Below are 15,302 nucleotides of genomic sequence, written 5' to 3'. Positions count from 1 at the left end.
GTAGCAATATGTGTCTGTAAAGATGACTTTAGTGTTACATGCTTTTGCTGAATGCAAAGCACAACTGAACCTTGATGATGTTATGTGAGGATTTGTTTGGTGCATTTTCAGGTAAGACTGAATTATTTCTTCACTGCAGATAATTCAACATATTATCACGTATTTTTTGAAAAATACTTACTCGTTACAATTGTTGTAGCAGTTGTGGTGTTTGAATCAGTTGTAGTGACAGGTGTTGAATCTAAAGAGAAAATTATACAGTTATTCATCAGCCACTTTCAAAAGTAATATCCTTCAAATGAAGATGGTTTATTGAAAAATGCCAAACAAATGTCAAATAGAAGACCGGTAGCCATGACTTATAAATACGGCTAACAGTTGGTGGTATTAAATAACTATGTCCATGTTCGGACACAGTTATTTAGGAGTGATTTTTTACAGCGGGGAGATGGGGGTGTCCGAGTATGACCAAGGGTAGTACTCGGCTAATCTACCAGTATTAGCTTCCTTTTGCTGGCTCTTGTAAAGACAAAGCTAAAGTAAATATTGTCCATTCAGTCTTACTTGTAGGTGTTGGAGAGGGTGTTGTCACAGGACAAGCTGTGAAGTCTGATGGAGGACAAAGAGAGTAGACATTAAGTAGAATAGAAATCTTGCAAATCTGCTTTTCCAGATGTGAATTTTGCTCATTTGGTGAAATTATTGTTCATTAATTATAAACAGTGCCAACCACAGATGTAATAAAAGACACTGTAAATTATGCACAATGCGAGTCTTTGGCCATTATTGCTATTAGAATTGTTGCACCGTATTACATGTCAAAGTTATTAACTAAATTCTTTTAAAATAGTTGCTTAAACTTGCTTACTGTATTGACCAGCAGGCTGGCAGTATTGTCCATCAGGAGGAATGGCATTGATACATCCACATGTGTCAGTGATGTTATCACAGGATCCATACAGGAAACAATGGTCACATGGCCAACGATACTGATCCTCACATAAACACTGGTAACCACCACTGCTCGGATAGCAAACTGGAAACATGGGTATTCATCAGTGTTTTTAAAGAACACAATAACAAGTGCTTTTTTTGTGAAAACATTTGATGTAAAGCCAAACAAATGTTTTCGATCTAAAATGTTGTAATGTAAAAGCAAAGTGTGGGTAAGAAAGCAGCGATTGTAAAATAACAAAAAAAACAGGGTTTTGTAAGCACCCTATTCACACGGGACTAGTATTACCAAGGAACCTCATGTGATTCAGAAATTACCCTCCCACGTCTGTGTTTTCTGCGGCACATTTTGCACAGGATAAGTGAAGTCTGTTTTTAGTTGAATTTACTGACATTATCCTGCACATATGATGGCAAGGCTTTCCTTTATAATTTCCAACGCAGCCAACACAACCCCAAATCACAGAGATGCCAATTCGCACAAGACTAATATTATCACACAACCTCTGTGTTTGGCGAAATACGGTAGGTAATTTGCAGTGGAACTTTTGTTTGACAAATTACAGATATGGCAGATTCGCACGGATTTAAGATAACGACCGCCTCCGTAATTATTACAAATAACCAGAGGACCCCAGGTAAATCTAGTTTGGTACCGATAGAGCTTTGAGAGAGCATACAAAATAAATGATGGTACAAACAACTTGTGTACAGTCACTATTCCTACCTGTGGAAATGTTGGCCTCAGAGATTTGTATGCGGTTGTTGATGCTGAAGGGGTAACTGATGCTTCTCAGAGTGGTCCTCAGTTGATTTATTACCGTGACATTCGTGGTGTTCAACTCAACAGAAATGATGTATTCATAAAGAACTGGAGGAGCTGCAGAGAGAGAAATTAAAAGACAGAAAGGAAAGATAGTCTCTTGTTTCACAATAAAGGTTGCTGGATATACCAAGCAAACTTTTCTTCATGTTCCTGGAGAACGAGCGGATCGCTGCGAGGAATATCGCCAGTGGTGGAGGAAGTACTGAATCTCAGTACTGAAGTAAAAGTACAAATAACCACAGACATATTTACTTTAGTAAAAGTAGAAGTACCACAATGACAACCCTACTTAAGTAAAAGTAAAAAGTACCTGATTTTAAATGTACTTTAAATATTAAAAGTAAAGGTACTTGCATAGCGATTTAATCGCTTAATCTTATTTGCATATTATCAAAAAAAAAGTTGGTTAGTTGATTAGTTTGCACCTTGGTCAGTGAGAGCACTGTGTCTAGCGAACCGTGATTTACAAAGGGGTGGTTCAGTTATTTTGATGCTGAGCTTCGACAGTATCCATACTGTCCACTACCACAAACAAGGCCTGGATTTAAAAAAAGTTCCTATCCTAACCAGCATAAAACGGAAATATGTCGTTAGAATCGGAATGCGGTTGGTTTTATTCATGGATGTATTTTAAGACGTTTTTTTTAATTTTTATTTCACTTCAAATAAAGTGTGTGAAGCAGCGGAAATGGGGAGACGGATGTGAAGAGGTCCATATATAGATACAAACGTGTCTTACGCAGCCTGGCGGAGAAGTAAACGACACTGTGGACAGAAATAGATGGCAACTATGATTTAAAAACGGGAATAATAAAAAGCAAACATTTTCACTTTTACCGAAGGCTGTATTACCGAGGGTCAGCGGCGCAGTGCTCGGGCTCTGGAGCACCGGAGCCGGCTTGGAAGCCGATGAAGGATCAAAGGTGCCCCATATATACTGTATCTATGGCAACCAAGCTTCACTGGTGAGACAAACGTGTGACAGTCAGGAAGACGTTTTGGCAGGGGGGAAAACTGATCAGAAAATGTAACGGAACGTTGTAGAAATGTAGTGGAGTAGAAAGTATAGATAATTGCTGCAAAATGTAAAGAAGTAAAAGTCAAAAGTATGCACTATGGATTCTACTTAAGTAAAGTACAGATACGTGAAAAATGTACTTAAGTACAGTAACTAAGTATTTCTACTTCGTTACATTCCACCACTGAATATCGCAAATGTTGTGTTGAATAAGGTTGTGATTTGTGCCACTTTCATATGTAGTCCAAATCCGTTACAGGTAGGATAATTAAAAAATGTGACCTGAGTCTGGACAGTCAGATCGGCATTCATGCGACTCTTTCGTCACTCTAGAGTAACCGTCGTCACAATTCTGCGCTGAGAACAGCAAGCCCCCAGGAACAGCAGCAAGCTTTGATGCAGACATGGGCATAGCAGCCAACGGTGGAATTGCAACATTTTTACTGTAGACTTTACATGGCAAAAGACACATCTATATATCAGTGAATAACTGTTTGAGGTACATCAACTGGGATGGTTGTTGTTTTTTTCTCTAATTATTAAGTCTGTTTTTATTGTTCCTATGTATTTAATGTCTGTCTCATACTATTTATTGATTTATTATTTTATTTGTTAACGTCCCGAACAAAGCACGTCATAAGTAATGAAAATTAGCAAACAAATGACAGGAAGTTTTGATGATCTTCAAGATGGTGATAAACACATTTGTCAAACTGCCAAGCAGCAAATTAATATGTTGTCATATTATTGTCCAATAAAAATATTTTCTTTATTAAAACAAGATTTGGTCCTCATTAAGTCTTCTTTCCAAAAGATGAGTCTTAAAAGGGGGGGGGGGTGATGTTGTAGCAATATGTGTCTGTAAAGATGACTTTAGTGTTACATGCTTTTGCTGAATGCAAAGCACAACTGAACCTTGATGATGTTATGTGAGGATTTGTTTGGTGCATTTTCAGGTAAGACTGAATTATTTCTTCACTGCAGATAATTCAACATATTATCACGTATTTTTTGAAAAATACTTACTCGTTACAATTGTTGTAGCAGTTGTGGTGTTTGAATCAGTTGTAGTGACAGGTGTTGAATCTAAAGAGAAAATTATACAGTTATTCATCAGCCACTTTCAAAAGTAATATCCTTCAAATTAAGATGGTTTATTGAAAAATGCCAAACAAATGTCAAATAGAGGACCGGTAGCCATGACTTATAAATACTGCTAACAGTTGGTGGTATTAAATAACTATGTCCATGTTCGGACACAGTTATTTAGGAGTGATTTTTTACAGCGGGGAGATGTGGGTGTCCGAGTATGACCAAGGGTAGTACTCGGCTAATCTACCAGTATTAACTTCCTTTTGCTGGCTCTTGTAAAGACAAAGCTAAAGTAAATATTGTCCATTCAGTCTTACTTGTAGGTGTTGGAGAGGGTGTTGTCACAGGACAAGCTGTAAAGTCTGATGGAGGACAAAGAGAGTAGACATTAAGTAGAATAGAAATCTTGCAAATCTGCTTTTCCAGATGTGAATTTTGCTCATTTGGTAAAATTATTGTTCATTAATTATAAACAGTGCCAACCACAGATGTAATAAAAGACACTGTAAATTATGCACAATGCGAGGCTTTGGCCATGATTGCTATTAGAATTGTTGCACCGTATTACATGTCAAAGTTATTCACTAAATTCTTTTAAAATAGTTGCTTAAACTTGCTTACTGTATTGACTAGCAGGCTGGCAGTATTGTCCATCAGGAGGAATGGCATTGATACATCCACATGTGTCATGAGTGATGTTATCACAGGATCCATACAGGAAACAATGGTCACATGGCCAACGATACTGATCCTCACATAAACACTGGTAACCACCACTGCTCGGATAGCAAACTGGAAACATGGGTATTCATCAGTGTTTTTAAAGAACACAATAACAAGTGCTTTTTTGTGAAAACATTTGATGTAAAGCCAAACAAATGTTTTCGATCTAAAATGTTGTAATGTAAAAGCAAAGTGTGGGTAAGAAAGCAGCGATTGTAAAATAACAAAAAAAACAGGGTTTTGTAAGCACCCTATTCACACGGGACTAGAATTACCAAGGAACCTCATGTGATTCAGAAATTACCCTCCCACGTCTGTGTTTTCTGCGGCACATTTTGCACAGGATAAGTGAAGTCTGTTTTTAGTTGAATTTACTGACATTATCCTGCACATATGATGGCAAGGCTTTCCTTTATAATTTCCAACGCAGCCAACACAACCCCAAATCACAGAGATGCCAATTCGCACAAGACTAATATTATCACACAACCTCTGTGTTTGGCGAAATACGGTAGGTAATTTGCAGTGGAACTTTTGTTTGACAAATTACAGATATGGCAGATTCGCACGGATTTAAGATAACGACCACCTCCGCAATTATTACAAATAACCAGAGGACCCCAGGTAAATCTAGTTTGGTACCGATAGAGCTTTGAGAGAGCATACAAAATAAATGATGGTACAAACAACTTGTGTACAGTCACTATTCCTACCTGTGGAAATGTTGGCCTCAGAGATTTGTATGCGGTTGTTGATGCTGAAGGGGTAACTGATGCTTCTCAGAGTGGTCCTCAGTTGATTTATTACCGTGACATTCGTGGTGTTCAACTCAACAGAAATGATGTATTCATAAAGAACTGGAGGAGCTGCAGAGAGAGAAATTAAAAGACAGAAAGGAAAGATAGTCTCTTGTTTCACAATAAAGGTTGCTGGATATACCAAGCAAACTTTTCTTCATGTTCCTGGAGAACGAGCGGATCGCTGCGAGGAATATCGCCAGTGGTGGAGGAAGTACTGAATCTCAGTACTGAAGTAAAAGTACAAATAACCACAGACATATTTACTTTAGTAAAAGTAGAAGTACCACAATGACAACCCTACTTAAGTAAAAGTAAAAAGTACCTGATTTTAAATGTACTTTAAATATTAAAAGTAAAGGTACTTGCATAGCGATTTAATCGCTTAATCTTATTTGCATATTATCAAAAAAAAAGTTGGTTAGTTGATTAGTTTGCACCTTGGTCAGTGAGAGCACTGTGTCTAGCGAACCGTGATTTACAAAGGGGTGGTTCAGTTATTTTGATGCTGAGCTTCGACAGTATCCATACTGTCCACTACCACAAACAAGGCCTGGATTTAAAAAAAGTTCCTATCCTAACCAGCATAAAACGGAAATATGTCGTTAGAATCGGAATGCGGTTGGTTTTATTCATGGATGTATTTTAAGACGTTTTTTTTAATTTTTATATTTCACTTCAAATAAAGTGTGTGAAGCAGCGGAAATGGGGAGACGGATGTGAAGAGGCCCCATATATACTGTATCTATGGCAACCAAGCTTCACTGGTGAGACAAACGTGTGACAGTCAGGAAGACGTTTTGGCAGGGGGGAAAACTGATCAGAAAATGTAACGGAACGTTGTAGAAATGTAGTGGAGTAGAAAGTATAGATAATTGCTGCAAAATGTAAAGAAGTAAAAGTCAAAAGTATGCACTATGGATTCTACTTAAGTAAAGTACAGATACGTGAAAAATGTACTTAAGTACAGTAACTAAGTATTTCTACTTCGTTACATTCCACCACTGAATATCGCAAATGTTGTGTTGAATAAGGTTGTGATTTGTGCCACTTTCATATGTAGTCCAAATCCGTTACAGGTAGGATAATTAAAAAATGTGACCTGAGTCTGGACAGTCAGATCGGCATTCATGCGACTCTTTCGTCACTCTAGAGTAACCGTCGTCACAATTCTGCGTTGAGAACAGCAAGCCCCCAGGAACAGCAGCAAGCTTTGATGCAGACATGGGCATAGCAGCCAACGGTGGAATTGCAACATTTTTACTGTAGACTTTACATGGCAAAAGACACATCTATATATCAGTGAATAACTGTTTGAGGTACATCAACTTGGATGGTTGTTGTTTTTTTCTCTGATTATTAAGTCTGTTTTTATTGTTCCTATTTATTTAATGTCTGTCTCATTCTATTTATTGATTTATTATTTTATTTGTTAACGTCCCGAACAAAGCACGTCATAAGTAGTGTAAATTAGCAAACAAATGACAGGAAGTTTTGATGATCTTCAAGATGGTGATAAACACATTTGTCAAACTGCCAAGCAGCAAATTAATATGTTGTCATATTATTGTCCAATAAAAATATTTTCTTTATTAAAACAAGATTTGGTCCTCATTAAGTCTTCTTTCCAAAAGATGAGTCTTAAAAGGGGGGGGGGGTGATGTTGTAGCAATATGTGTCTGTAAAGATGACTTTAGTGTTACATGCTTTTGCTGAATGCAAAGCACAACTGAACCTTGATGATGTTATGTGAGGATTTGTTTGGTGCATTTTCAGGTAAGACTGAATTATTTCTTCACTGCAGATAATTCAACATATTATCACGTATTTTTTGAAAAATACTTACTCGTTACAATTGTTGTAGCAGTTGTGGTGTTTGAATCAGTTGTAGTGACAGGTGTTGAATCTAAAGAGAAAATTATACAGTTATTCATCAGCCACTTTCAAAAGTAATATCCTTCAAATTAAGATGGTTTATTGAAAAATGCCAAACAAATGTCAAATAGAAGACCGGTAGCCATGACTTATAAATACGGCTAACAGTTGGTGGTATTAAATAACTATGTCCATGTTCGGACACAGTTATTTAGGAGTGATTTTTTACAGCGGGGAGATGGGGGTGTCCGAGTATGACCAAGGGTAGTACTCGGCTAATCTACCAGTATTAGCTTCCTTTTGCTGGCTCTTGTAAAGACAAAGCTAAAGTAAATATTGTCCATTCAGTCTTACTTGTAGGTGTTGGAGAGGGTGTTGTCACAGGACAAGCTGTGAAGTCTGATGGAGGACAAAGAGAGTAGACATTAAGTAGAATAGAAATCTTGCAAATCTGCTTTTCCAGATGTGAATTTTGCTCATTTGGTGAAATTATTGTTCATTAATTATAAACAGTGCCAACCACAGATGTAATAAAAGACACTGTAAATTATGCACAATGCGAGTCTTTGGCCATTATTGCTATTAGAATTGTTGCACCGTATTACATGTCAAAGTTATTCACTAAATTCTTTTAAAATAGTTGCTTAAACTTGCTTACTGTATTGACCAGCAGGCTGGCAGTATTGTCCATCAGGAGGAATGGCATTGATACATCCACATGTGTCAGTGATGTTATCACAGGATCCATACAGGAAACAATGGTCACATGGCCAACGATACTGATCCTCACATAAACACTGGTAACCACCACTGCTCGGATAGCAAACTGGAAACATGGGTATTCATCAGTGTTTTTAAAGAACACAATAACAAGTGCTTTTTTGTGAAAACATTTGATGTAAAGCCAAACAAATGTTTTCGATCTAAAATGTTGTAATGTAAAAGCAAAGTGTGGGTAAGAAAGCAGCGATTGTAAAATAACAAAAAAAACAGGGTTTTGTAAGCACCCTATTCACACGGGACTAGTATTACCAAGGAACCTCATGTGATTCAGAAATTACCCTCCCACGTCTGTGTTTTCTGCGGCACATTTTGCACAGGATAAGTGAAGTCTGTTTTTAGTTGAATTTACTGACATTATCCTGCACATATGATGGCAAGGCTTTCCTTTATAATTTCCAACGCAGCCAACACAACCCCAAATCACAGAGATGCCAATTCGCACAAGACTAATATTATCACACAACCTCTGTGTTTGGCGAAATACGGTAGGTAATTTGCAGTGGAACTTTTGTTTGACAAATTACAGATATGGCAGATTCGCACGGATTTAAGATAACGACCACCTCCGTAATTATTACAAATAACCAGAGGACCCCAGGTAAATCTAGTTTGGTACCGATAGAGCTTTGAGAGAGCATACAAAATAAATGATGGTACAAACAACTTGTGTACAGTCACTATTCCTACCTGTGGAAATGTTGGCCTCAGAGATTTGTATGCGGTTGTTGATGCTGAAGGGGTAACTGATGCTTCTCAGAGTGGTCCTCAGTTGATTTATTACCGTGACATTCGTGGTGTTCAACTCAACAGAAATGATGTATTCATAAAGAACTGGAGGAGCTGCAGAGAGAGAAATTAAAAGACAGAAAGGAAAGATAGTCTCTTGTTTCACAATAAAGGTTGCTGGATATACCAAGCAAACTTTTCTTCATGTTCCTGGAGAACGAGCGGATCGCTGCGAGGAATATCGCCAGTGGTGGAGGAAGTACTGAATCTCAGTACTGAAGTAAAAGTACAAATAACCACAGACATATTTACTTTAGTAAAAGTAGAAGTACTACAATGACAACCCTACTTAAGTAAAAGTAAAAAGTACCTGATTTTAAATGTACTTTAAATATTAAAAGTAAAGGTACTTGCATAGCGATTTAATCGCTTAATCTTATTTGCATATTATCAAAAAAAAAGTTGGTTAGTTGATTAGTTTGCACCTTGGTCAGTGAGAGCACTGTGTCTAGCGAACCGTGATTTACAAAGGGGTGGTTCAGTTATTTTGATGCTGAGCTTCGACAGTATCCATACTGTCCACTACCACAAACAAGGCCTGGATTTAAAAAAAGTTCCTATCCTAACCAGCATAAAACGGAAATATGTCGTTAGAATCGGAATGCGGTTGGTTTTATTCATGGATCTGCGTTTTGGTAGGGGGGGAAAATGTAACGAAAATGTAACAGAACGTTGTAGAAATGTAGTGGAGTAGAAAGTATAGATAATTGCTGCAAAATGTAACGAAGTAAAAGTCAAAAGTATGCACTATGGATTCTACTTAAGTAAAGTACAGATACGTGAAAAATGTACTTAAGTACAGTAACTAAGTATTTCTACTTTGTTACATTCCACCACTGAATATCGCAAATGTTGTGTTGAATAAGGTTGTGATTTGTGCCACTTTCATATGTAGTCCAAATCCGTTACAGGTAGGATAATTAAAAAGTGTGACCTGAGTCTGGACAGTCAGATCGGCATTCATGCGACTCTTTCGTCACTCTAGAGTAACCGTCGTCACAATTCTGCGCTGAGAACAGCAAGCCCCCAGGAACAGCAGCAAGCTTTGATGCAGACATGGGCATAGCAGCCAACGGTGGAATTGCAACATTTTTACCATAGACTTTACATGGCAACAGACACATCTATATATCAGTGAATAAATGTTTGTGGTACATCAACTTACAAGTCGGAACACTTAAATAGTCTTTATTTAAATCATTATGTTTTAAAAGTTGTAACATGTAATAATAGCTTAATCCAGAGTTCTTTAACTAGGCAGACCCACGGGGCAGATCCGCCCTGCACTGCAGGCTCATATGACGGTTGTCCCGACTTCCTGTAGCTGTAATAATGGATATAATGGCTGTAATTCATCATGTGTATTATCTTATAATACACCCGAGGGCTGTATGCTGTAAAGCCTTTAACGTGGATGTAACGTTATTAACGTTGTAGCTCAATACTTCTTGAGGCCGTATGGGTTGTGCAATAACAATATCATGGTGTTCTATTTATGTGGCCTGTGCTCTTATTGATTTGCACTTTGCACACTTGTGGATGGTTGTTGTTTTTTTTCTCTATTTATTAAGTCTGTTTTCATTGTTCCTATTTATTTAATGTCTGTCTTATTCTATTTATTGATTTATTATTTTATTTGTTAACGTCCTGAACAAAGCACGTCATAAGTAGTGAAAATTAGCAAACAAATGACAGGAAGTTTTGATGAACTTTAAGATGGTGATAAACACATCACCAACATCGTCAAACTGCCAAGCAGCAAATTAATATGTTGTCATATTATTTTCCAATAAAATGATTTTCTTTATTAAAATAAGATTTGGTCCTCATTAAGTCTTCTTTCCAAAAGATGAGTCTTAAAAGGGGAGGGGGGGGGGTGATGTTGTAGCAATATGTGTCTGTAAAGATGACTTTAGTGTTACATGCTTTTGCTGAATGCAAAGCACAACTGAACCTTGATGATGTTATGTGAGGATTTGTTTGGTGCATTTTCAGGTAAGACTGAAATATTTCTTCACTGCAGACAATTCAACATATTATCACGTATTTTTTGAAAAATACTTACTCGTTACAATTGTTGTAGCAGTTGTGGTGTTTGAATCAGTTGTAGTGACAGGTGTTGAATCTAAAGAGAAAATTATACAGTTATTCATCTGCGACTTTCAAAAGTAATATCCTTCAAATTAAGATGGTTTACTGAAAAATGCCAAACAAATGTCAAATACAGGACCGGTAGCCATGACTTATAAATACTGGTTACAGTTGGTGGTATTAAATAACTATGTCCATGTTCGGACACAGTTATTTAGGAGTGATTTTTTACAGCGGGGAGATGGGGATGTCCGAGTATGACCAAGGGTAGTACTCGGCTAATCTACCAGTATTAGCTTCCTTTTGCTGGCTCTTGTAAAGACAAAGCTAAAGTAAATATTGTCCATTCAGTCTTACTTGTAGGTGTTGGAGAGTGTGTTGTCACAGGACAAGCTGTGAAGTCTGATGGAGGACAAAGAGAGTAGACATTAAGTAGAATAGAAATCTTGCAAATCCGCTTTTCCAGATGTGAATTTTGCTCATTTGGTGAAATTATTGTTCATTAATTATAAACAGTGCCAACCACAGATGTAATAAAAGACACTGTAAATTATGCACAATGCGAGGCTTTGGCCATGATTGCTATTAGAATTGTTGCACCGTATTACATCAAAGTTATTAACTAAATTCTTTTAAAATAGTTGCTTAAACTTGCTTACTGTATTGACCAGCAGGCTGGCAGTATTGTCCATCAGGAGGAATGGCATTGATACATCCACATGTGTCAGTGATGTTATCACAGGATCCATACAGGAAACACTGGTCACATGGCCAACGATACTGATCCTCACATAAACACTGGTAACCACCACTGCTCGGATAGCAAACTGGAAACATGGATATTCATCAGTGTTTTTAAAGGACACAGTAACAAGTGTGTTTTTTGTGAAAACATTTTATGTATAGCCAAACAAATGCTTTTGATCTAAAATGTTTAAGCAAAGTGTGGGTAAGAAAGCAGCGATTGTAAAATAACAGAAAAAACAGGGTTTTGTAAGCGCCCTATTCATACCTGACTAGTATTACCAAAGAACCTCATGTGATTCAGAAGTTACCCTCCCACATCTGTTTTGTGCAGCGCATTTTGCACGGGATAAGTGAAGTCTGTTTTTAATTGAATTTACTGACATTATCCCGCACATAAGATGGCAAGGCTTTCCTTCATAATTGCCGACGCAGCCAACCTCTGTGTTTGGCGAAATACGGTAGGTAATTTGCAGTGAAATTTTTATTTGACAAATTACATGGCAGATTCGCATGGATTTAAGATCACGACCACCTCCGCAATTATTACAAATAACTAGAGGCCCCCAGGTAATACTAGTATGGTGCCAATAGAGCTTTAAGAGAGTATAGAAAATAAATAATGGTAGAAACAAGTTGTGTTATTATTCCTACCTGTAGAAATGTTGGCCTCAGAGATTTGTATGTTGTTGTTGATGCTGAAGGGGTAACTGATGCTTCTCAGAGTGGTCCTCAGTAGATTTATTAGCATAACATCTGTGGTGTTCAACTCTACAGAAAGTATGTATTGAAGAACTGGAGGAGCTGCAGAGGCATAACATAAAAAAACAATTGTAAAACCGTAAATTACTTTAATCACGTTTAGAGAAAAGAAAAGCATAATGGATGGATCCTATATAAACAAGATTCTTGGTCATTTGTTTTCTGATTAAAATCAGCAGCGACTTCTGAGCTTTACCTGTTGATGGTGAAATTGTTGCTCGAGGACACACTGAAAAGTCTGTTGAGAGAAAGAAAGAAGAGGTGTCTACTTTTGTCAAAATAAGCATGCATGAGGTAAAAAAGAATAAGAAATACCCCAGTGAGGACTCACTAATACAAATTAACTTACAAACAAGAATATAGCAAAGGAGAGTCAATTACACACAATTTGTTTCATCATACCAAGTAGAAAAATGTTTGAAACATGAGAAAAATTGAATTTGGGCTTTAAAACTGGGATTAGTGTGTGACCATAGCTACTCACTTTGATGGTGTATTGACTGACAGTACAGCCCATCTCTGGGAATAGCTTTGATGCACCCACATGTGTTGTTTGCACTACCATCACATTCCCCATAGGTAGCACACTTGTCACAAGGCCAAAGGTAGTCATCCTCACAGCGGCACTGGAATCCAGTGTCATCTCGGCTGCAAACTTTAAACATAACACCATATTTTCTCTTATGAAAAGGTGAATTATTTAAGAGAGACATAAAACAAATTCTACCATCTATTTGTTCTCACCTGTAGTGATATTAGCATCTAAGATGGTTATTTGGCTGTTGATTTGGACGGGGAAAGGTATTATTGTCAGGGCTTTTCTCAGTTGAGCTACATCTGTGGTGTTCACCTCAATGGAAATCTGGTATTCATACACAACTGGAACTGTTGGAAAAAAACAGTGTCATTAAAAAGTATTTTTGCTAAATGAAGACTGTGAGATTGAGGTGAAAGCTCTGAATAATACATTTTTCTCTTTTTTTGCATACTGTATGCTGTTCTGAACGCTCAAGAATGAACTGCCATGCTCATATTTGTTTGCATAAATTTCCACATAGAACGGAAACATCAAGATGCTGTTGAAATGTAAAGGTACACTATTAAGCATCAGCATAAAGTAACCATTTAAAGTCTCTATTACCTTTCTTTGGCTGGCAGTATTGCCCATTGGTAGGGATATTGTTGATACACCCACATGTTTCGTCAGTGATCTCATCACATGCCCCGTATGTAAGACAGTTATTATATGACCAAACATACTGGTCCTCACATCTGCACTGGAAGCTGGTACCATTTGGATAACACACTAAACAACACAAAAACACAAGTAAGAAAAAAAAAGAAAGAGCACAAACTAGTCTGCAATTAAAGACATGCAGTAGTTTCAGACATCATTTCATATTTCACACTTGGTTGAGAACTATGAGGAAATGAAACACACCTTATGATTAATCATTGATTGCCCACATATGTTTGGTCTCTGCAGTCACTGGGCCGGGTAGGTTCCTCTATGCTGCCCAGCGACTGCAGGATTTTATATGGTTGAACTTTACTTGTCTCATCTTTGAAGCTCAGGAGGAACTTTTTGTTGACATAAATTATTTGGACAGTACTGAAGTGTCCAAATACAACTCGTTCTCACTCCCAAGTGGTCACATGACCCTTGGCTTTCAGCGTCCAACATCGTATACAGTGGGGAAAATAAGTATTGAACGCGTCAACATTTTTCTCAGTAAAGATATTTCTGATGGGGCTATCGGCATGACATTTTCACCAGATGTCAGTAACAACCCAAGTAATCCACACATGCAAAGATATCAAAACAAATAGCCTTTGAAAAGCCTTTGACAGCTTCAAGACGCCTCCTGTATGAAGAAACTAGTCGCACACATTGGTCAGCTGTGATTTTTGCCCATTCTTCCACACACACATTCTTCCGGGGGCATCTTCTATGAACTCTGATCTTCAGTTCTTTCCAGAGGTTTTCAATTGGATTCAAGTTGGGTGATTGACTAGGCCATTCTAACAGCTTGATTTTCTTTCTCTGAAACCAATTGTGAGTTTCCTTGACTGTGTGTTTGGGATCGTTGTTTTGCTGAAATGTCCACCCTCGTTTCATATTCAGCATCCTGGTGGATGGCAGCAGAATCTTATCAAGAATGTCACGGTACATTTCTCCATTCATCCTTCCTTCAATTATATTAAGTCTGCCAGAGCCAGATGCTGAAAAACAGCCCCACACCATGATGCTCCCACCTCCAAACTTCACTGTTGGTATGGTGTTTTTAGGGTGATGTGCAATGCCATTTCTCCTCCAAACATGGTGTATGCTATGACAGCCAAAGAGTTTGATTTTGGTCTCATCTGACCAGATTATATTCTCCCAGTATGTCACTGGCTTGTCCAGATGTTGTGCAGCAAACTTTAAGTGAGCTTCCACATGCCTTTTCTTGAGCTGTGGTGTCTTGCGTGGTGTGCGTGCATAGAGGCCATGGCGGTTGAGTGCATTACTAATTGTTTTCTTTGAAACAACTGTACCTGCTTCTTCCAGGTCTTTCTAAAGATCTCCGCGAGTGGTCCTTGGTTCTTCGACAACTCTTCTAAGTATTCTATAGACTCCTCTGTCAGAAATCTTGCGAGGATCACCTGGTCGTGGCCGGATAACGGTGAAATGATGTTCTTTCCACTTCTGGATAATGGCCCCAACAAACTCACTGAAACTTTCATTCATTCAGATATTCATTTATGTTGTTACTGACATCTGGTGAAAATTTAATTCCAATAGCCCAATATATTTACTGAGAAAAATGTTATACTTATTTTCCCCGCTGTATACTTTTCAGCACCTACT

General features: G+C 37.8%; 1 protein-coding gene across 1 annotated transcript in view; it reads right to left on the bottom strand.

Moving 5' to 3' along the window:
* Positions 1–15,302, bottom strand: part of LOC116049941 (uncharacterized threonine-rich GPI-anchored glycoprotein PJ4664.02-like) — a 243,525-nt gene that overhangs the window by 220,467 nt on the left and 7,756 nt on the right. Inside the window, exons 6-23 of the mRNA XM_036004815.1 lie at positions 13,593–13,757; positions 12,648–12,689; positions 12,344–12,493; positions 11,605–11,772; positions 11,303–11,347; positions 10,920–10,979; positions 8,756–8,908; positions 7,944–8,111; positions 7,640–7,684; positions 7,257–7,316; positions 5,327–5,479; positions 4,512–4,682; positions 4,208–4,252; positions 3,825–3,884; positions 1,682–1,834; positions 869–1,036; positions 565–609; positions 182–241 (exon numbers count right to left, since the gene is read on the bottom strand). Of these exons, the coding sequence (XP_035860708.1) occupies positions 182–241; positions 565–609; positions 869–1,036; positions 1,682–1,834; positions 3,825–3,884; positions 4,208–4,252; positions 4,512–4,682; positions 5,327–5,479; positions 7,257–7,316; positions 7,640–7,684; positions 7,944–8,111; positions 8,756–8,908; positions 10,920–10,979; positions 11,303–11,347; positions 11,605–11,772; positions 12,344–12,493; positions 12,648–12,689; positions 13,593–13,757 (1,911 nt within the window). The remainder of the gene's footprint in view (positions 1–181; positions 242–564; positions 610–868; positions 1,037–1,681; positions 1,835–3,824; positions 3,885–4,207; positions 4,253–4,511; positions 4,683–5,326; positions 5,480–7,256; positions 7,317–7,639; positions 7,685–7,943; positions 8,112–8,755; positions 8,909–10,919; positions 10,980–11,302; positions 11,348–11,604; positions 11,773–12,343; positions 12,494–12,647; positions 12,690–13,592; positions 13,758–15,302) is intronic.

Source organism: Sander lucioperca, chromosome 9, assembly GCF_008315115.2.
Source record: "Sander lucioperca isolate FBNREF2018 chromosome 9, SLUC_FBN_1.2, whole genome shotgun sequence".
NCBI lineage: Eukaryota > Metazoa > Chordata > Actinopteri > Perciformes > Percidae > Sander > Sander lucioperca.
The sequence above is the reverse complement of the archived record's forward strand: the minus strand, read 5'-3'. Positions and strand labels throughout refer to the sequence as shown.